The sequence below is a fragment of the Equus caballus genome, chromosome 1, assembly GCF_041296265.1.
Source record: "Equus caballus isolate H_3958 breed thoroughbred chromosome 1, TB-T2T, whole genome shotgun sequence".
In the NCBI taxonomy this organism is placed as follows: Eukaryota; Metazoa; Chordata; class Mammalia; order Perissodactyla; family Equidae; genus Equus; species Equus caballus.
This window is the reverse complement of record NC_091684.1, coordinates 27,302,264-27,325,691: the sequence shown is the minus strand read 5'-3', so window position 1 is coordinate 27,325,691 and position 23,428 is coordinate 27,302,264. Positions and strand designations below refer to the sequence as shown.

The window sequence follows — 23,428 nt, the reverse complement described above, 5'->3', positions numbered from 1 at the left end:
TTGAGTGACTTTGCACGACCATTTTCAGCACACTGCTGTCATAAACTATTGTCAGTGAGGCTGACGCTTTGAAGAATTGGTCTGAGGTAGGATATTTGACATCTTGGTCCTGATCAAACTCATCACACCCATCATCAAACTTTCTTCTTAATGTCCTCTTCTTACTAGTGAAATTCATTTTCAGTTTTAAGGGTAATTAAGTCCAGTTGAAGAAAATATACATTAGCAATTCAGGCACTCCTATCTAATGGCTGTAGTAGGATAGAGCCTCGATAAGAAATGTAACATGCAAACTAGTTATTGCAGAACTGACTATTGAACTATAATCTGTGCATTAGCCCTGTGGTCACCAATGTGTTCCCATTTGGAATTACAACACATCTGGATGTGGGTATTACTTATGATTTGAGTTTTAAACATAGCTTTGGAAAATTAACTCTTATGATATAACGTGTAACAGGATCCTTTTTATGTAAAGAGATTTACAGATGTGTATCAGGCACTGTTAGTGCCCTGCCTCGTTCCCCTCAGTTCACCCCAAAGATCCGCAGCTTCAGTGGGGTTTCCTTACACGAGGCAGCCTCTGCCCTCAAGCACCTGTGTCTCTCTGTTTGAGGTCTTACTCTGGCTGTGTGCTGCTGGGAGCAACCTGCAACCAATGCGGGACGGGAGTTGTGGGTAAATCCCCCAACTTCCTTGTTCCTGGGACAATTCTGAAGTGTGTTCTACACAGTCTCTCACGGGGCGCAGTGGGATTGAGCGCTGGTTGCCTAAAATGCTAACCTGTTCATCAACACACGCTTCTTGGCTTTCTCCCTTTTCTGTCTCACTTCCCCACTCCCTCACCGTGCTTCTTTGGATCACATCCCTCCAAAATTACTCACATCCAAATCATTGCAATGCGACTGCTTTGAGGGAGCCCACAGTTAGACACCATGTAATACACATCAAATGATGTGGAAGGATTCACACCTAACTGATAAGGGTCTCATAGGCACAAAACAAAGCGGCTGTCCAGCTCACTAATTCTCCCACTTACTACATAAATGCTACCTCTTTCCTTTTGAAGAATTGCTCTCCTTCCAAAGGCAACTGCCTACCTGGCCATAGTGGTTGGTTGAGGTTGCGCATCTGATCCAAGCCATTGATAACACTGCACACCCTGGCAATGGTGATTGGTCCATGGAACAAATGTAACTCACACTGAACTAATCAGAGACCTCTCCTGGGATCTTTCTAACTGGTGCCTTTGGAAGAGAACTTCTTTCCTTGCAGAGCTATGAAGCTAGGAGCCCAGAGCTGACCTCAGCTTTCTCTCTCACCACGCAGAGAAGCCTGCTCACAGTGAGAGAGTACACAGTGATTCTCAGAGAGAGGTGAGAGAGGAGCAACAGGAGCATCTTCATGGGGTTTGAATTCTTAGGGCAGCTGATCCTAAACCAGCCCCACTCTGTCCCTCCCCACAGTTTGGTTATGTAGGCTCCCCTACGCCTCATCATGCTGGCATATGCTAGCTAAAGCCTTTATCATTTACAACCAAAGAACCCCACTTACAGATGTTTAACTTTGGGGCAGAAAGTTGGATTGGGAATGAGGGTGTGGGGCAGGAGGATCACTTTTCAGATACTGTGTTTTTCAGTTTTACAATTTCCATTTGATTCTTTTTTACAGTTTCCCAATCTCTCCTGAATTTCTCATCTCTTCACCTAGTATATGTATCTTTTACTGTAGACTCTTCAACATGTTTATCAAAGTCATTTTAAAGTCCTTGTCTGCTAATTCTGGCATCTGGGTTGTTTGTGAGTCTGCTTCTAATGACTGGTTTATCTTTTGATTATGGGTCACATTTTTCTTTTTCTTCACATATCTGTAATTTTTGTATAGTGAACGCTGTGAGTATGTTCTAGAGATTGGACTCTGGTATCTTCCTCTGATGAGCGTTTTCTTGCAATAGGCAGGGAAATTACTGGCGGATCACATCACTGAAAACTTGCTTTTAGGTTTTGGTAGGATGGGTCTATTTTAGTTTTAACCTCAGCACTAGATAAATACCTTAGCCAAAAATGTAGTCTTTACTCTTAGATGGTGCCTCTTCCATGGTTTCAACTGAAACCTTGGGCTGTTTACCAAACCCCTATAACTTGGTGAGACTTTCAACCCCAAACTCTGTCTCCCCCATGATGGGCAATTACTGAAATCTGCTCAGTCTCATCGGCTGTTGTTTTCCTTTTGGATTCCTTGGAGTATCACCTGGACAGGTACAGTTCAAGGGTCAGCCAAGGATTTGAGGAGAATTTATACACATATTTGGGGGCTTCCTACTCTGTGACTCTCTCCTTTCCAGAATTTTCTCCTCAATTTCCAGCCACTCTAGTTGTAAACTCCTTCTCAGAATCATCAGGCCAATAAGCTTATAGCTTTAGTCCCTCAGTGACCCCTACCCTGTGCAAGCTGCTTGTGGTCCTCAAAGTGTGGTCCTTGGACCAGTATCATTAGCATCATGGGGGAACTTGTTAGAAATGCAAATTTTGGGGCCCCACCTCAGACCTAATGAATCAGAAACTCTGGGAGTGGAGCCCAGCAATCTATATTTTAACAAGCTTTCCAGAGATTCTAATATACATTCAAGTTTGAGAATGCCTGCCTTAGGGGCAAAGCTATATAAATGTGGGTCTCACTCAGAGTGGTTCCCTTCCTTTTCTGTCTGGATGCTCTCCAGTGCCATCAAATAGGGTTTTTGGGGAGGGGATTGTCCAGAATTGATAATTATTATTTGTAGAGAAATCAACCTTAAACAAGCTACTCTGCCAGATGGGAATTTGGACATTCACTTTTTAGCATATATCCTATACTATACACTGTTTGAATTCACTCCCCCAGCATATACATTCTTTGTAATTTTAAAAATAAGTTTAAAATATTTTAAATTGAGAATTGAATGCAACATTTGTGAAACTCTGGAAGCACCTTATAGCTTTATGGAACACAGCTTGAAATCTCTAGTTCAAAGCATATGATTGACAGTATGGTTTGGGATTAGCTTCGACCATGCATAGGAGTATCTCCATGGCAACTGTCACCATAGCATCAGGCCTCTGACAGAGGCAGTAAATGAGCTTGTGCAGAGGAGAGAGGAATGCAGTGTGGTACCTTCCTGGTCCCCAACCCAGGAAATCCCAGAGACATGCCTTGCACCTTGACAGACTAAGAAGCCTGCGGGTACTGACCAGATGAAAATGACTCCTTTGCTACCAGCGTCCTCATTTCCAGAGTTCCAACCTGTTTCCAGAGCGGGGGGTGGGATCTTCTTAACTCCCAGGGGTCAGATTCCCATCAACCGTGGTTCCTCAGGCCTCACATGTTAACCTTACCTGCTTACATTGCCCAAAGTGCAGAGGGTCCCTGCTACTCAGTGAGAAGCAGGCACTCTCCCTCAAGAGGAAATTTACCTTAAGTTTTACAGTATTCCCACCCTACTAGACCTTTGGGATAGAGAGAGAGTTCATCTACAAAATCACTCCAGCCTTGTCCCCGCTCCCCGAGACAGACCCACTGCTGTTCTAGCCACGAAGGAGCAGGCACTGGGCGGTGCTTCTCCAACTTTGATGTGCACACGAGTCCCCTGGGGATCTTCTTAAAACGTAAATCCCGATTTAGCAGGTGTTATGGGCTGAACTGTGTCCCCTCAAAGTTCACACATTGACGTCCTCACCCCCAGCACCTCAGAATGTGATCATATTTGGAGACAGGTCTTTAAAGAGATGATCAAGGTTAAATGAGGTCATGGAGGTGGGCCTTAATCCAATGTGACTGGTCTCCTTATAAGAAGAGGAGATTAGGACACAAACACAGAGGAAAGGTCATGTGAGTACACAGGGAGAAGACAGCCATTTACAAGCTAAGTAAAGGCCTCAGAAGAAACCAACCCTGCTGACACCTTGATCTGGGACTTCTGGCCTCCAGAACTATGAGAAAATAAATCTCTGTTTAAGCCACCCAGTCTGTAGTACTTTGTTATGGCTGCCCCAGCAGATGAACACTTCGGTTTGGGGAGGCAACTGAGATTTGGCATTTCTAACAAGCTCCCGGATGATGCTGATGTTGCTGGTCCAAGGACCACACTTTGAGTAGCAAAGCCCTGGAGAATCTGGTTCCTTTCCATTTTATGGCATTGTCAGCAGCTTCCCAAATCGCCTAGCAGGTAGGGGAACAGGACACTTTTTCTCAAACTCTGCCTTCCTTAAGACGGCTAAGGCAATAGTGCTCAGCCTGTTTATATTTGCAGCACTGTTGAAACGTTAGAAATATGGTGGCACCTGTCAGGGGATGAGTCACAGGTTGGAGGATGTAAACAAAAGAAGCGGGCTGGACATAATAGGACCTGATGGATGCAGTAGGTCACCGGCGAGCTTGAGCCTCGTCTAAAGTGCACAGCTGCTCCTCTGTCCTTGAGCCAGAATATGAGCTTAGTGGGGTCAGATTTTCCAAAGTTTCAAAAGAGCCTAGAAATTTGGATTTTTACATTAAATCTCTAGATTTTTAAACTTTTAAATGTTGGCAACTCCGTCCATTTATTTTTGAAATGTGAAGCAAAGGAGCCTCCTGAGGTCCTAGACATGTTCTTGACCTATATCTTGTTTTGAGAGTATACACAGTAAAAATTCATTAAGCAGTACAACTAAGATTTGTACAATTTACTACTTGGAAGTTATGCCACAATGAAAAACCTGCATGGGAATGCTGCACGTCAACCCCAAGGCAGTCTTTACCTGTGGGGTGGAGGTGGGGAAGGAATGGGGTTGGCTTTACCTGTATCTCTAACGTTATTTTTCTTTAAAAAGACAGAGTTGAAGCACATATAGGAAAATATTAACAGCTGTCTAATTTCAGCGGCATCTAAGTTTTCTGCTTTATTATTTTCTGCATGTTTGAAATATTTCATAATTAAACATTTGTAGTATTAAGAAAATAAAGCCTGAAAATACCAACACTGCATAGGCCAAACCCCTTGGAGTCACTGAACCACTCTCTTGGTCTCCCTCGGGCTCTGTACTGCTGTTTAGGTAGGAATGTTTTCTGCTCTGACCCAATTTTCCTACATGCTTCAGAAAATACCTGTTCCCTCCTTGCCACGGGTGTGATGTGATGTCACCCCACCCACCCAGCCCAGTCTCCTATATGACCTTTATCACCAGCTTCAGCTGTCATAAAAATACAGTTTACACATCAACCGGAATTGAACACACACTGTGTTTGGGTCACAGTTCAGAGCCATCAGAGAATGGGCTTCTCTCATCCTGAAAGCAACACAGCCTAGTGGTTAATCTCACAGAGCAGAAACCTGGCTCTTGCAGTTACTAGCTGCACACCTTTGGGCAAGTCAGGCTCAGCCTCAATTTGCTCATCTGTAAAGTGGGAATGATAACAGTACCTACATATCTGGGTTTCTGAGAAGATTTAAGTTTGCTGAGTGTTTGGTGCATAACTGTTCAATACTCATTAGCTATTATTAAGTACTTAACATTAGTGCAATCGTACTTTAAATATCTTTCTTACATCATGGATTAAGTCTGAGGCCACAGTGCTACTAAATTGGTAGCTGACCACCAAGCCTTAAAGGGAAGATACTTTCAACTCTGATGCAAGTAGCAAATGCGATCAAACGTTGTCACGGCTGCTGTTGCAGAAGCAGAGGCAGTCAAAACTCACTTTCTGCCTTCCAGGAACCAACCTGTTTCTGTCCTTTGTGAAGGACCCTGAACTATACGAAAGCAAACTTTAAGGGAAAAGAGAATTGTAGAAGCTCCAGGCTGGTTCATATACTGGCTGCCTCAAACCTCAGGGGGAGGGCACCTGCCCCCTCCCTTTGGACAGCGGTGTTGCCAGGGCAGCCTGGCGTGTTGACTTTCAGGGTTGCTGTTTGGGGCTTGTTGCTCAAGGTAATGCTCGCAGGAACAGCACCCTGCCAGCGGCTTTGTAACCCAAAAAGGGCTTTAGCAGTGACTAATTCAGTCATAAAGGATGCACACAGATCCAAGAAAATCTATTCCCTAAAGGAATATGATTTCAACTCCTTTGCAGTTGGTGCTTCTTTGCCTTTTAAGCCACAAGCATTAGGTTTCTCTGTCTGAAATTCCAGCTCTCCCATGCTGCATTCTCCAGGAGGCCGTTTGCTCTGGTAAAGCACAGAGACACGACTGGTGCCTGCGGTGGGGGAGAGGAGCTCCTTACCCTGAGAGAGCATTTCCTATGTGGTCAGGACATGCACTCTTTCAGCACTTCTGCTGTCTCCTGTTCAGAGGCCCACGGGTCTCCTGAGCCCCCTTTCCCTTCCATTCATCTAAAACTCCCGTGGCATTTACCGTGGTCTGTCCTGCAGAACCTGGGAGTGGCCCTGGCCTTTGCCACTCTCCTTCACCCCTAAATTGGTGACCCACCTGAGTTCTATTCCATTAACATCTCTGACCTCTCTCTCCCGCCACCATCCCAGTTTAGGCCCTCACCCCCGTTCCCCAGGTTACGGCAGCAGCCACGTCTCTCTGGTCTACCTGCCCTGAGCTTGCCCTCGTGCAATGCTCCTCCACTTTGCTGCCAAAACAGTCTTTCCAAAAAGTACATCTGATGCCAGCTTAACATCCTTTAAGTCCACCCCTCCCCACCCACACACTGTTTCCAGACTAAATGTTCCCAGTACTGCCAGAAATCTGAATTTTTATGAGAATTCCCCATCGCTTTTTTTGTTTATTTTTAGAGTTACAATATTTTACACACTAAAAAATTATAAAACATTGTAATAAGTCTCCCACCCACTCCTGGCCCCCAATTCCCTCTCTGAAGAGGCCACCCTGGTCACCAGCTTCTTCTGGAGCCTTTCAGACATTCTCACACACACACACACACACAAACACACACAAAACCTCTTTTTTATACAGATGGTAGCCAATTTTTTTTAAGTTGGTATAAGATTTTAAAACTCCGAGGGTCAAACAAGACATGTTTGCATCCACGGGTTCTAAATCATGTAGGCATGTGCTTACGACCCACTTGACTGAAAGTTCCCTGAACACGTTCCCCTTTATAGCTGGCTTGCACACAGTTGGCACTCAATAAGTACACTGCCTCTCCACTGAAACATTTATTAAGCCCCACTCTGCTTACTGCTGGGTCTGTCACAGACTTTGAGGTGAACTGTGATGTGGGCAACCTCTGAGGAGACACATGGGAACAGTTAAGTCTGGCTAAGTGTGCAGCCCTGTGGAAAGGGAACCAGAACTCAGCTGGCTATAGGTTCAGAAGCTGCCCACCTCCCATTTCTCCTGGTTACCCGGGTCTACAACAGATGGACAGAGACAGCAGCTCCCCGGCCGTTCTCGGGCTTGCCCTAACGAGGTGTCTGCGTGTGCGGACGGCCCGGCCCCCTACAGAGCGCTGACACCAGCATTCCCAAGCCAGCTGTCATTCCCAGGAGCCGGCGTTCCATTTCTTGCCCTGCACCAGGTCAAGGCAAGCCGGGACGGGACAGAAACCACAGGCACAGGCAGCTTGCTGACTCTTCCCCAGGCGCTGGGCTGGGCTGGGCGGGGCGGGGCTGGCTGCTGGAATGGGTCGGGCCTTTTCATGTTTCTTCATGTTGCGAGAAGGCTCACTGCTCAGGTGGTTTGGGACCCTCTCCTAGGTTAGATTCTATTCGCTCACTTGCCTGTGTTCACAGGTCACCTCTGGCTGGTCAGCATGTCCGATGGATGCAGGAGAGAGTGATATTTTCGGTTCATGATAAGGTGGACCCCACTGAGGAAACGTGACAAACTCTCATCACCTTTCTCTCCCCCACACTCTGAAGTGCTGACTTCCAATCGTTTCCGCAGTGATGCAGGACAGGTGGTTTCGGAGGGAGCATGCTCCTTTGGGAGGGTCACAAGCAATTCCCCTGGAACTGTACTGTGACGTCATGCCTTTCTCTCCCACTCAAGGGACCACTGGAGAGGCAACGTGACCTTGTTCTAAGATTCACCTTGAATTTATCTAATTGTCGTGCAATATGACTCTTACTCTAAACTCAGGTGGGTAATACTTGTCATATTCCTTTTCTTCCTTGATTTCAAGTTACCTAGGGCCTGGAGACCTCATCCTCTGGGCTGGCAGGAAAATATGGGTGGTAGTGGGGTGGGGCAGGCTGTCCCCTTCCCTGGGGACGTGTGAAAATCCAGGAGGTTACGTGGGCCTGGAAAATGAGGATGGGTCCTCTCTTCTCCTGAGACCAAGTCTTCTGCTGATATCCCCAGTGGGTCCCTGTAGAGAGGCAGGCTTGTGGCAGCTTCCGTTCCAAGCTTGGGAATCTTGGCTGAAGCTGGGAATCCTAGGCCGAGGCCCTAAGCCTCTGAGACACGACGAAACCTCGCCATAGAAGTCCTGCCATCGTGCCACCTGCCGCAGGCACCGTAGGGAGCACCTTCCGGTCTGCAGTGCCTGGAGTCCACTAATCTCCAAGCCCTCCCAGGCTCCAGGCTTCCAGAAAACATAAGCCAGCTTCTCTGCACAACTTCTGCATTCAGCCCCCAAACCAAACCTCCCTGAGGCAAGGCTGGCTTCCTGCATGGAAAGAAGAAATAAAATACCGGAAAAACAAACCCCACGCTAATAGCTCAATATATTATCCTACCACCTAATTTATGTTAGAATAAACTAACCATTCACAAATTTCAGTACATCACAAAATTCAAGACTTGTCACAACTTAATAGTGTCACACATCACAGCATATGCGACACCAGCATGGCTTTGCTCTAAAGTAGGGCTAAGAGATGGGAGGGTGCTCTGCCCTCTCCCCTGCTTCATTTGCTCCCTCCACCGACTGGCCTCAGAACAAAAAGATGAAAACCCTTCTCCCTGAGGAAGCGATTTCCAGCCAAGAAGATTATAAAAGGAGTGTTGCCCAGAGCCCCAATTAACTGTACCAAACCCAGTCAGTGATGAAAATGTGGGCATCACCTTATTATGATAATTAGGCTATGCTGATTAAAGTGGAAGCAGCATTAAGATGATTTCTATTACTAAAGCTATCTTCTCCGCTTAATTAGCACTTTCGTAAAAACAACCTTAGCTTTTCACATCAATCTGACTGGAGACAGAGTTACTGAACCAGAGCTGAATGGCATCTGGTTTAGGAGAGTTCTGAGTCGATAAAATGGTGATTGGTTTTTAAAAGATCGCTGCCTTCATGTATTATTATATATAATATTTGGGCAGGCATGTGGCCAAGCACTTGAAGTTATCAAATTGGGAACCTTGAGGCTTGAGTTCTTCAGGATGTTTATTCCAGCTGTGTACTATCTAGGACCTCGGCAGCTGGCCTCTGGGTTGGCTCTGCAGCCAATACCACCGCTAGAACACATGACCCCGGCCGTCCTCAGCCTCTGCTGGAAGCAGTGGCTAATGTCCAGGACAGAATTGCATCCGTCTAAAGGTGGCTCACAATTAACAGATGACGCATCTGTCTAAAGTATGAGCATCTGTCTAAAGGTGGCTCACAATGAACAGATGCTCACCACCACTCACAACTAAAGAAATATAAACTCAAACAAAAACCAGAAATCATTTTTACCTATCAGATGGACAGTGATTAAAACTATTGATAATACAAAGTATGGGTAAGCTTGTGGGCAAACAGTAGACTCATAAATCATTGATAGGAATATAAAATAGACCAGTCTTTTCAGTAGGTAATTTGTCAATGTCTATTCAAATTTTTAAACGCTCATGCCCTTTCTCCTGGCAGTTGCATTGCTAAAAATTTATCATACAAATATTCTCACAAATGTATGCCAAGAAAAGAAAAATGTACAAGGATGTTTCCTGCAGAATTGGTTGCAATTGCAACAAACTGGAAACCAATTAAATGCTTCTCAATAGGGGCCTGGTTAAATACACTAAGGGACAGCCATACAATGGAATTTCGTGACCATTTAAAAGAATGCAGTCAATCCTGCATGCTAATGTGGAAAAAAAAAAACCCTCTAAGACACAGTATTAAATAAAAAAACCAAGATGCATCTAAAATGCTGACACAATTTTTTCTGGAAGATAGACAAAATATTAACATGGTCATTTTTCTAACAACATACATATAATCTAAAAGAATACAGAGTACCTGGGAAGTGGTAGACCATTTTTGCCCCTTCTTTGTACTTTTTTGGTATTAAATTTTTTTTAAAGAATAAGGCTATATGTATATAAAAGTTGAAAGATGTCTGTGAGAGATTATATTTTCCAAAAACAGCCAGAGCAATATTCCCAGTTCTACATGTCCTTCTAGAACCATGTTACTCCCCATCAGGAGGTGGTTTATTCCCTTCCTCTTGAAACTGGGTGGGACTTGGTGACAGCCTCAACAATTAGAATGCCATGGAAGTGACACTGTGTGGCTCCTGGGGCTATGCACAAAACGGCCATACAGCTTCTGGCTGGGTTGTGCTCTCTATTGGGATGCCTGCTCTTGGAACCCAGTTACCTTGCTGTGAGGAATCCCAACCGAACCCACAGTGGAGTGGTTTTGAGTATATTCACAGAGTTGTGTAAATATCACCACTATCTAATTCCAGAACACTTCCATCACCCCAAAAAGAAACCCTGTACCCCACAATTCCCTCTCCCCCCATGCCTTGGCAATCATTAATCTACTTTCTGTCTCTATGGGTTTGCCTATTTTAGACTTTTCATATAAATGGAATCATACACTATGTGGCCTCTTGTGTCCGGCTTCTTTCACTTAGCATACTGTTCTCAGGGTTCATCCATGTTGCAGCATGCATCAGTGCTTCATTCCTTTTTATGGCTGAATAACATTCCACGGCATAAATACATTTCTGTTTATCCATTCATCAGTTGATGGACATTTGGGTTGTTTCCACTTTTTTGGATATTAGGAATAATACTGCTGGGAACATTCATGTGCAAGTTTTTGTGTGGACATATGTTTTCACATCTCTTAAGGCAAGTACTTTAAAGTCACCTGTTAATATTAAATGATACGTAATACATAATAAGTAAATGATACTGAATAATAACAAACGATACATAATTAAAATAATTCTTATTCATTAAAGCAGGTTTCCTAAAGCAACAAACCTGTTCCCTCATGGTAATTCCGATGTAATATGGAACACTACAGTAATAAATGGCACTATTTGAAACTCACTTTTTTCACTAATTTACACAAACTTTTCCCCAAATCAGTGTGAATTCATGAGACTCCACTTTACGGTCTCTATCTAAAAATACTAGGGCTATCATGTGGTCTTCAAAATTCCTCTCTTTATGTTCCAAAACGAAAACCTATCATTTTAATCGGAGGGATTTGAGTCTCTTCAGGAATTTGGGGTTTGATTTAGAATTCCTGTGAACACAGAATCTTGTGCTGTGCTGTGACCTTCCTGTTTGGGTTTACCTAACAAAAGTTCAGTAAAAATATGCTGTATTTTTTTAAAATTCTGGATTACATAAAAACTCACTAACGTGGGAGTTTGGGCTCACATTTAGAGCCTCCACCAGGAGACTATCACACAAACAAAAACTCTATTGCAAGGTTCGCCAACAGACACCATTCCCTTCAGGATGGTCCAGCTTTCCCCCCAGGGCCTGTTTCTCCTCCAGCCAGCCTCATCACGGACTTTCCGAGTCTGCCCATATGCCTCCCATACCCTTAGTAAGGAAACAACTGGGGCAGTGCTGCAGAGACCAACCGTAGAGAAGAAACCACACTAATAAGAAAGTGTGGATGTGTTCTCCAGTGGAAAATTACAAGTTTGCTTGGTTTCAGTCATCGGCACCAAGTCCACAGTTCCTCATCACTGAGTAGACGTCTTCCCACTTGGCTCTCTCTTGGCCAGTGTCCTGGCACACTATCAGACGGAGAAATAATTAGAAAGAAGTGTCTCATAGGGATGAGAGGCCCTGGTAGCTTACCAGATGGGGATGATCATGGCTCTCCAAACAAATCCTTGACCAGAGAGCAGCACGACTTGTCTTCTTGCCACATGAACCACATGCAGCGTTCACACCTCCTGAAACGTCTGTGCACCAGAGAGCTCGAGTGTTCGCTCAGCTTCTCTCCTCTCAGGGGAGCCCTTTGATGGCTCTTCGCTACAAGCAGTGACCCAACCGTAGCCCCATAGCTTTCCCAAAGCTCCCCTCATCTTCTCCGAGTTCCTATGTTGCTGTGGAGGAGAGAGGCCCATCTCATTCTTGGTTCACTCGTGACTCCGGTTACAGGTGTGTGGGGCAGGCTGTGAGAAGCAGCTTTATTATTGTTGTAGAAATGACTCTCGCTAATTGTAGAAATATCAACATAGACAGATGCAGTTACAAAGCATCTGACATCTCACCTTTCAGAGGTGACAAGTATATCACCTTGGTAAGTGTTTTTAGAAATCTGTTTGACATGTATAATTACTCATACAGCAGTTCTCAAATATACTTGTGAGCATGGTGCTAATTTGTGTTCACCCAGAAGCCGACCCTGAGACAAGGATAGCAAAGGAAGCAACGCCCTTGGGAGGTGCAGCAAACAGCAGTGAGGAGCAGGGAATGAAGACGGCGAGGGCGAGGGAGCTCAATCCCACAGAGCAGCTCTGGGAAATGGTGTGGCACATGTACATGCCTCAGAGATATCGCATTTGAAGGGCCAGGGAGCAGGAGTATTTATACCCCAGTATTATTGGCTGAGGCTGCTCTCAGTGGGTGTTAATTCTGAGCACTTCCAGCTGGAACATCCTTCAAAGACAGTGGAGAAAGCTCCCCAGGAGAGAGAGGAAGGTGCTAGCAGGTGGAGGGCAGCCAGACGCACAAACAGAAGTGGTACCACTTGAAGTATGTGCCAGGCACTGTTCTAGGTGCTGGGACACAGCAGGAAATGAGGCAAAGGAAGAGCCCTGTCCTCATGGAGCATTCCTTCTGTTGGGGAGAGAGGGTGGGTAAGAAACAGATGGAGTGTGTTCCATGGTAGCAAGTATTGTGGAGAAAAATAAGTACTGTGGCCTTCTGGGGAGCAGGGAGAAGGGATCGGCTGTAATCAGCAAGCGAGGGATCAGAACAGCCCTCACTGAGAAGACGACACTCAAGAAAAGACCCAAAGGAGGGGGAGAAGCTCACCATATGGTTACTTGGGTGAAGAACATTTCTGGCAGAGGAAACGGCAAGTGCCAAGGCCCTAAGGCAGGAATGTCCTGGTGTGTGAGGGACAGCAAGGCGGATGAAGCTGAGCTGGGTGAGGGGAAACAGCAGGAGAGGAGGCTCGCAGAGCAGAACCTGCTGCCACTGGAAGCCTTAGGCTCCTCTCTGGAGTGAGACACAAAGTCACGGGGAGCTGGAGCAGAAGACGACAGGATGGCTCCAGCTGCTGTGCTAAGAATGAACTGAAGAGGGGTGAGGGCGGAAGCAGGGAGAACAGTGAGGAGGCAGCTGCAGTGCTCCTGGTGGGGGCAGTAGAAGAGTGAGAAGTGGAGATTCTGGAAATATTCTGAAGGCAGATTCACGGTGATTTGTGGGCAGGCTGGACGTGCGATGTGAGAGAAAGAAGTCGATGGGTTTGGCCTGAGAAACTGGAAAAATGCAGCTGCCTTTTCCTGAGATGGGGAAAACTTCAGAAGGAGCAAGTTTGGGGTCAGGGGTGATTGGGTGCCTGCTTTGGGCGTTGTTTGTGATGTCTGTTAGACACCTAAGTGGAGATGTCAGTAGGAAGTTGAATTTCAGGGTCTGGAGTTCAGCAGAGGTCCAAACTGGATATAAACTGAGAAGTTTGTCAGCATATAGATGGTATGAGCTATGAGACTGGTTGAGATCTCCCAGGGAGCAATCTAGGTAGAAAGGAGGTCTGGGACTGAACCCTGAGCCCCCAGGAAGATGGGCAACTGAGCAAAGAAGGCTGAGAAGGAGCAGCCAGTGTGGTGTCCTGAAAGCCAAGTGCAAAAAGTGCTTCTAGGAGGCAGGAGTGGTCAACTAGACGTACATGTATACGTGTGCCACATTTATATAGACGTATATGCAGAAACACACGCTGTCTATCTAGATACATACATGCACATGCAGGTAGTTTTAGATCAATGGTGTTATACACAGATCTGTAACTCGATTGTCTTCCCACTGAATCTATGGGGAATGGTGCTTCATGCAACAATATCTGTCTGCTCCACTATTTTAATGGCTGCATAGTATTTTATTGTGTATACGTACCATAATTAATCCTTCCCTATAGATAAATACTTTTCCTAGTTAGAGAATTCTAAATTACATATCAGTGGGCATCTTGCGCATTCACCTTTTCACACCTGTGTGATCATCTCCTTGGGATAAACCCTAGAAGTGGGGTTGCTATGTGCAAGGATATGCCCTTTTTATGATTTGATTCGAGACTGCTTCCTGGGCAGTGCCAACAATCCAAGGTGTATTCAATGTGGAACAGCTGCTGACCTCAAGGAAGAACTGCTGGGGTGTCATCCAGGTAGATCCTAGTCTACAGGGACCCTTCTGAGCACACGGAAGACACAGGGCAGCCATCTGACCCCAAACTCTGCTCTAAGAAATCGGGCAGAGGTTTGGGTCAAGTCAGAAAAGTCCATGACATGAAGCAATCTGTCAGTGCCAGCCCTCGGCCTGACATATGGAGCTGCAGCGGCCTTCTGAGTGCGCAGCTGCTCCATCTCTGCGTAGAACAGACCGAGGCCCCAGGCCTGCAGGCTCTCCAGCAGAGCCACTAAGAGCTTATTACGTCAAGAGCAAATGCACCAGACGAAGGCAGATGTGCCTTTTGTGAAATGACTGTAATTAACTCCAAACTTTTCTCCACACTTTATTTTTGCTGGCTGGATCTGTCATCTTGCTGTTACAACAAGCCCATTACATACCTCAGATTTTCCCCTTTACCTTGTCATTCTGAGCAAAGGCATGACTCCACCACCTGTCTGGGCCCATACCTAGGCTTTGTCTGAATGGTGTCGGGACGTCCTGCACGTTCAATGGCAACCTTGAAAATAACATCTACCACTGCCAGGCGATTGGCTGACAGCCTCGGAGAACTGCGGGACATTCAGGGACAGCGCAGTCAGTCACATACGTCCTCAAGTGCAGGGAAATGTACTGAGACACCTTTTGATTCAGAAGGAAAATGACAAACACAGAGCCACGCCTTGGATCCATATTCCCATCTCTGGGTGGGTCTGTAAATGGCATTCGACCCAGGACTCAGGACCCACAGCTGGTGCTTGACCCCTGGAAATCGTAGCTCAGGACACCATCCAGGGAGAACTAGTCCTCAAGAGCCATCAAGCTACCACAAGAAGGTAACTGACAGTCTGAAGATTTAAAAGGCTTCAGATCTGAGATCTGGCTGTATTCTCTTCAGTTCCTCCAGCACATGGGCTTTACCACGGGTTGTCCTTTTACCGTGAGAGACCTCAAACCACACACACCCATTCAGCCACCAACAGAGTTTCCTCCCCTTCCGCTCCCAGAGTGATGCCCAGTCCCGTCGGGAGGCCACCAGGCAGGGTTTTGTTGTATGTCATGGCTGGGATAAAGTTATTTTGTCCCAAGGATACAGCAGGTAGAAGGCAGCCTACAGAATTTACGCCAAATCTCATTCATCAAATGACCACATTTCATAGTTTATTATGAGATAATTGCCTCCAGCCTTATAAACCTCTGCAGGATGCTTAAATCAGAGCCTGGGAGCAAACAGCACATGGTCTTTCTCCTCCTCGGCCCGGCTCCGCCCGTGCTGTCTGCTGCCTCTCCTCAGAAAGCTATGTAGTAGTGCTCCATGGTGCTGACGATGTCACTCTGGTCCTCCAGGAGCTCCAGCACCTGCTGCAGCACAGCTTCACTCAGGCCCGGGCTGACGCTCAGGCGAGCACACGCCAAGATGTGCAGGAAGTGGCAGCCCTTCTCCATGTCTGCAGGAAAAAGGCAGTTGGCTTGGACACACCTGCCTGGCCCTCCCTCCGCCTCCTCTGTCCTCTCCCTCTAAATGAAGCGCTTCTCCATGTCTCCAGAATAGGACCTGCATTTTAACTAGAGCCCCCAATGATTCTTACGCACATTAAAGTTGGAGATATGCCGGTCTAGATTATCAGTGAAAACAAAACAAGAAAACCTGTTACTTCACCTCCCTGACCTGAAGCCACTGCTCAGGGACTCAGGCCTTCAACCTTCATGGATTCTCAATCAATAATTTTATATCCATAACCTAATGGATCTTTAGGGCTCGGTCTTTTTTCTCTAATGAAATTACACATACAAGTGCACATATTCAGTGTGGAGCCCCTGGCTCCCTAAGCGGGAGTCCTCTTGAGATTGACAGCAGGGCCGGTTGACAGCAGCCTCCACGTTCTCTCCCGTAAGTCCTGATTGATGGGACCACCGTGGTGAAGAATGGATTCCTACTGTTGGCCTGTCCTCATTCCTCTCTGCCTAGGCTTCCAAGAAGTCTTGTCTGTGACGGCTGTGTTCTAGCAACCTCTACCCTCTACCCCAAAGTAAGACCATTTGGTAGACAGTGATCAAAGGTCAGGGGAAGTCACCTCTTTCCTAGTTGAAATCAATGATTTAGCGTAGTGCTATCACACTGAATCACACACGTGACCATCAGAGGACCACGAAGCCAGTTCAGTGGGCTGTGATTGGCATTCTTTGTCTTACCAAACAGACTAGGAAACTACAGAATGTATTGCCTTATAGTTAGGATAAATATTATTTTGAAAAACTTTATTTCAATTATAATAAAATTATATAATTATAATGGATGCTATATATATATTGTATGCATTATAATTATATAATTCACTGACTCATGATGTAAAATGTATTTGTGACTCTGAGTCAAACCTCACTACTAAAAACAAACCCTCCCGAGCTTCCACTTTAAAGCCCACGGCAGGGCCAGACTTGGCCTCTCACTGTTCTACTCCTGCCACTGGCACACACACTGCTCCACGCAGTCCTTGAGTGCTGTTTTTAGATGACAAAATGCTCTAGGCTCCAGGAAGGTGCTCAAAGAAGTATCGTGTTGTTGGACAAAGCATGGTTTGGGACTCCGCACATTGTTATGGCCTTGGGCAAGTCAAAGCATCTCCAAGCCTCAGGTGAGGACCTGTGGGGAGGGGGGCACCTCTGAGGTCCTTTCCAGCTCTGCGGGGCAGAGACTATCTCAGGCAGTGCTCCTGAGCTAACAAAGACTTGCTGAATTCTGACCTCTAGTGGCTACATCAACTCATTATCCATCCCAACTGGGGTAAAACTTGCCAACTCCACTGTCTCCACGTTTCCAAGCTGTTTCTTCAACATCCATTCAATAAAGATCTCCTGAATACCTCCTAGGTGCGTAGCACTGAGCAAGGAGGAGCCAGTAGAGAGTGGCAGGTGGACTGTTGACTCTGGAGTCTAACAGACCTGAATTCAAGTCCTGCCTCTACGACTGGGGCAAAGTGGTTCACATCATGCAGCCTGTTTGCTTGTTTGTAAAAGGGGAAGAAAATCACCTACTTTACTGAGTAGTTGTACGGCTGAAAGGAGACCTGCGGTAGGGGCTTCTTACAGGGGGAATTTCTATGGTTCTATCATCATGTCCATCACTTAAGAGGATGCACATAACCTAGTCCCTGCTCTAAAGAAGCTTCAATTCAAGATGACTTACAGGCATATGTGGGGCCCTACGCAGCGATGCTGGCTGCCCCAAAGCCCTCGACTATTTCTCCAGAAAGGCCATCTCCTGTCTGAGGGTTGTCTGGTAAGGCTATTCACAAACTGACCTTCCAGTCACAGGGAGAACACGAACACAGACTTTTGTATATGAGAAATTATCTAAATCAGTAAAAGTAGAAAAAGCCAGCCAGCAGCTCCCTGGTGGCTAGCACACTGATATTCGGCTGTCCACCAGACAAACCCATCAGCCAAAGGCAGACTCTGCTGAAAGGCCCTGGCCCTGCAGACAGCACTATGTCACAGTGCGACTCCAAGAGAAAGAAGAACTGTGCCTTACATCTTCCCGAGGACTTCTGCTATTGCCACATTTGATACCGTACCTCTACCAGAAGCCAAAAAGGGCTGATGTTCTAATGACCCAAGTTATACTAAGATAAATTTTAAGACTGTATCTACTAACTGTAAAAAGTTAGGAAAGTACGTCAACAGTATTTTAAAAAGACTATAAGATAAAAAACATTATTCCCATATGAGTGGTGTCATACGGTATTCAGTCTCCACAAAAAGCAGTTGTACTATCAGAGGCACAGAATGAATCTGAGCTGGATACACGTGTAGCTTTTTGAAAAGCTCACGTATAAAGTAATCATCCAGTGAAATGCTGCCATTTTAGAAGACATCAAATATTAATTTTTGTAGCTGTGAAAACGCTATCATGATCATATAGGAAAATGTCCCCACCCTTAGAAAACAGGAGCTGAAGGCTTTTTAGTGAATCTCGCGCAGGGTACGTGGGTGTTTACCGCACCCGTTGTTGAATTTCTCTGCAGGTTGGAACATATCCAGAATAAAAAGTTGGGGATAAAAACATGCCTTTAATGTGGAACTCTTTCTTTTTGGATAATTCACCACTGTTGTGCCCGTACTCAAAGCCAAAATAAACACCTTTAACTTCAGCCCAACAATTATGGAGCAAAACCCATACACGATTCCTTCCAGATCAGTATTAGACTGGACAGCAGGACCAGCGGGGTCTCCAGCGAGAGGGTTAAAGGCTGTCACCTCTGTGTGAGCAAACGGGACGTCACTTCGACTCAACCCTTTCATAGCTGTATGTTTTGAGTATCCTTTTAAAAGTTTTTTGTACGATTCCATTTCCCCCCAATTTTTTTTATTGTGGTAAAATATACATAAAATTTAACATCTTAACGATTTTTAAGTGTATAGTTCAGTGTTATTAAATACATTAATAATGTTGTACTACCATCCATCTTTATAACTTTTCATCTTGTAAAATGGAAACTCTGTACCCATTAAACAATAACTCCCTCCAGCCCCTGACAACCGCCATTCTATTTTCTGTCTCTCGGATTTTGACTACTCTAACTACCTCACATGAGTGGATTCATACAGGATTTGTCTTTTTGTGACTACTTTATTTCACTCAGCATAACATCCACAAAGATCATCCATATTGTAGCATGTCAGAATTCTCTTCCTCTTTAAAGACTGAATAATATTCCACTGTACGTATATGCTACATTTTGTTTATTTATTCATTGGTTGATGAACACTTGGGTTGCTTCCACATTAGTTATTGTGAATAATGCTTTGATCGTGGGTGCTCAAGTACTTTTCAAGACTCTGCTTTCAATTCTTTTGGGTACACACTCAAGTGGAATTGCTGGGTCATATGGCAATTCTATTTTTAATTTTTTGAGGAACCACCACACTATTTTCCGCAGTGGCTATACAATTTTATGTTCCCACTAACGGTGCATAAGGATTCCAGTTTCTCCACATCCTTGTCAACATTCGTCATTTTCTGGGTTTTTTGATAGTAACCATTCTAGTTGGTACTATCTCATCCTAGTTTTGGTTTGCATTTCCTGAATGTTTAGTGATTTTGACCATTTTTTCGTGTGCTCATTGGCCCTTTGTATATCTTTGAAGAAATGTCTATTCAAGTCCTTTGCCTACATTTGAATTGGGCTGGGTTTGTTTGTTGTTGAGTTTTAGGAGTCCTCTACATATTCTGGAGATCAATCCCTTATCAGAGATATGATTTGCAAATATTTTCTCCCATTCTTTGGGTTGCCTTTTGATTCTGTTGATGTTGTCTTTTGACGCACAAAATTTTTCAGTTTTCATAAAGTCCAATTTGTTTCTTTTTTCTTTTGTTGCCTGTGACTTTGGTGTCACATCCAAAAAATCTCTGCCAAATCCAATGTCATGAAGCTTTTGCCCTATGTTTTCTTTTAGAGTTTTATAGTTTTAGATCTTTTATTTAGGCCTTTGATCCATTTTGCATCAATCTTTGTACATGGTGTTAGGTGAGGGTCCAACATCATTCTTTTGCATTTGGATATCCAGTTTTCCCAGCGCCACATGTTGAAAAGACTATCCTTTTCCCATTGAATGTTTTGGCACCCTTGTTGAAAATCATTTGACTATATATGTGAGGGTTTACTTCTGTGCTCTCTATTCTATTCCATTGGTCTATATGTCTGTCTTTATGCCAGTACCATACTGTTTGATTACTGTAGCTTTGTACTAAGTTTTGAAATCAGAAAGTGTGAGTCCTTTAGCTTTTTCTTTCTTTTTTTTTTTTTGTGGAGGAAGATTCGCCCTGAGTTAACTTCTGTGCCAATCTTCCTCTGTGTTGTATGTGGGTCACTGCCACAGCATGGCCACCAACGAGTGGTGCAGGTCCGCACCTGGGAAACGAACCCAAGCTGCTGAAGCAGAACATGCCCAACTTAACCACTAGGCCATGGGGCCAGCCCCAGCTTTGTTTTTAAATTTTGTTTAGGCTATTTGGGGTCTCTTGAGATTCTATATGAATTTTGGGATAGATTTTTCTATTTCTGCAAAAAATGTCATTGGGATTTTGATAGGGATTGTATGAATCTGTAGATTGTTCTGGGTAGTATCAACATCGTAATAATATTAACTCTTTCAATCCAAGAACATGGTATGTGTTTCTTTTGTGTGTGTGTGTGAGGAAGATTGGCCCTAAGCTAACATCTTTGCCAGTCTTCCTCTATTTTATGTGAGATTCCACCACAGAATGGCTTGACGAGTGGTGCTGGGTCCGCACCCAGGATCCGAACCTACGAACCCTGAACAGCTGAGCTGGAGCGTGCTAAGTTAACCACTATGCCACCAGGCTGGCCCCATATGTTTCTATTTATGTATGTCTTCTTTAATTTCTTTGAGCAATATTTGTACTTTTCATTGTGTCTTTCATTTCCTTAGTTAATTCCTAAGTATTTTATTCTTTTTGATGCTACTGTAAATGGAACTGTTTTCAAGATTTCCTTTTCAGATTGTTCATTGTTACTGTATAGAAATGCAGATGATTTTTGTGTGCTGAGTTTGAATCCTGCTACTTCGCTGAAATCATTTATTAGTTTTAATTTTTTCTGGAATCTTTAGGGTTTTCTACATATAAGATCATTTCATCTGTGAACAGAGATAATTTTACTCCTTTCCAGTTTGGATGCCTTTTATTTCTTTTTCTTGCCTAACTGCTCTGCCTAGAACTTCCAATACCATGTTGAATAGAAATGGTGAAAGCAGATATCCTTGCCTTAGAGGAAAAGCTTTCAGTTTTTCACCACTGAGCATAATGTCCGCTGTAGGTTTTTCATACTTGGCATTTATTATGTGGAGGTAGTTTCCTTCTCCTATTTTGTTGAGTGTTTTTATCACGAAAGGGTGTTGAATTTTGTCAAATGCCTTTTCTACATCTAGATGATTTTTTTTTCCCTTTATTCTGTTGGTGTGACATATTACATTGATCAATTTTCGAGTGTTGAACCATCTTTGCATTCCAGGAATAAATCCCACTTGGTCGTGGTATATAATCATCTAATAAGCTGCTGAATTCTGTTTGCTAAGATTTTGTTGAGGATTTTTGCATTAATGTTCTTCAGGGATATTGGTCTGCAGTTTCTTTGGTTATAGTATCCTTATCTGGCTTTGGTATCAGGGTAAATATAGGCCTCACAGAATGAATTAGGAAGTGTTCCCTCCACTTCAAGTTTTTGGAAAAGTTTCAGAAGGAGTGGTGTGTTAGTTCTTTAAATGTGTGGTAGAATTCATGAGTGAAGTCTTCAAGCCCAGAGCTTTTCTTTGTTGGGAGGTTTTTGATTACTGATTCAGTTTCCTTACTAGTTATAGTTGTATTCAGATTTTCTATTTCTTCATGATTTAGTCTTGGTAGGTTTTGTGTTTCTACAAATTTGTCCATTTCATCTAGGTTATTCATCTAGGTGTACAATTATTTACAATACTCTTAAAATCCTTTTTATTTTTGTAGAATCAGTAAGTAATGTCCTCATGTTCATACCTGATTTTAGTAATTTGAGTCTTCTCTTTTTTTTTCCTTAGTCCACCTAGCTAAAGATTTGGCAATTTTGTTAATCTTTTCAAAAATACCAACTTTTGGTTTCACTGGTTTTCTCTATTGTTTTTCTGTTGTCTATTTCATCTATCTTTGCTCTGATCTTTACTATTTCCTTTCTTCTGCTAGCTTTAGATTTAGTTTGTTCTTTCTCTAGTTCCTTACCTTTTAAAGCTGGGTTGTTGATTTGAGATCATTCTTGTTTTTTTTTAATGTACATGTTTATAGCTATAAAGTTCCCCTGAGCACTGCTTTTGGTGTGTCCCATAAGTTTTGGTATGTTGTGTTTTTGTTTTCAATCATCGCTAAGTGTTTTCTAATTTCCCTTGTGATTTCTTCTTTGATGTATTGGTTGTTTAGAGTGTGTTTAATTTCCACAAATTTGGGCATTTTCCAGTTTTACTTCTGTTACTGAATTCTAACTTCATCTCACTTAGGTCAGAGAAGATACTTTGTACGATGTCTATCTTTTCAAATCTACTGAGACTTAATTAGTGGCCTGACATACGGTCTATCCTGGAAAACGCCTCACGTGCACTTGAGAAGAACATGCATGCTGTTCTTGGATAGCATTTTGTACATGTCTATTAGTTCTAGCTGATTTCTTGTGTTGTTTAAGTCCTGTATTTCTTTCCTTATCTTCTCTCTGGTTGTTCTATCCATGACAGAAAGTGGGGTACTGACATCTCCAACTAGTATTGTAGAACTGTCTATTTCTCCCTTCAATTCTGTCAGGTTTTGCTTCATATATTTTGATGGTCTGTCCTTAGGTACACAAATGTTTATAACTGCTACGTCTTCCTGCTGTATTGAACCCTTTATTAGTATATAATGTCCTTCTTTGTCTCTTGTAAACTTTTTTTAATGTTTTCAGATTATAATAGTTTACAACCTTGTGGAATTTCAGTTGTACATTATTGTCAGTCATGTTGTAGATGCACCACTTCACCCTTTGTGCCCATCCCCCCACGTTCCCCTGGTAACCACCAATCTGTTCTCTTTGTCTATATGTTTAACTTCCACCTATGAGTGGAGTCATACAGAGTTCATCTTTCTCTATCTGGCTTATTTCACTTAACATAATACCCTCAAGGTCCACCCATGTTGTTGTGAATGGGACGATTTTATCCTTTTTATGGCTGAGCAGTATTCCATTGTATATATATACACCATATCTTCCTTATCCAATCATCAGTTGATGGGCACTTAGGTTGCTTCCACATCTCGGCTATTGTAAATAATGCTGCAATGAACTTAGGGATGCATGGGACTTTTGGAATTGCTGATTTCAAGTTCTTTGGATAGATACCCAGTAGTGGAATGGCTGGGT

The 23,428-nt window shown here is 43.9% G+C and overlaps 1 protein-coding gene across 17 annotated transcripts in view; it reads right to left on the bottom strand.

The window, feature by feature from the left end:
* Positions 1–14,828: 14,828 nt before the first annotated feature.
* Positions 14,829–23,428, bottom strand: part of STN1 (STN1 subunit of CST complex) — a 45,382-nt gene continuing 36,782 nt past the window's right edge. For 16 of the 17 annotated variants that reach the window (XM_070221371.1, XM_023639977.2, XM_070221359.1 and 13 more), the window contains one exon: positions 15,635–15,943. In XM_070221371.1, coding sequence (XP_070077472.1) covers positions 15,786–15,943 — 158 coding nt within the window. In that variant the 3' untranslated portion in view covers positions 15,635–15,785. Of the gene's footprint in view, positions 15,944–23,428 lie in introns of all 17 variants that reach the window. The other variant, XM_023639997.2, reaches the window with a different exon arrangement.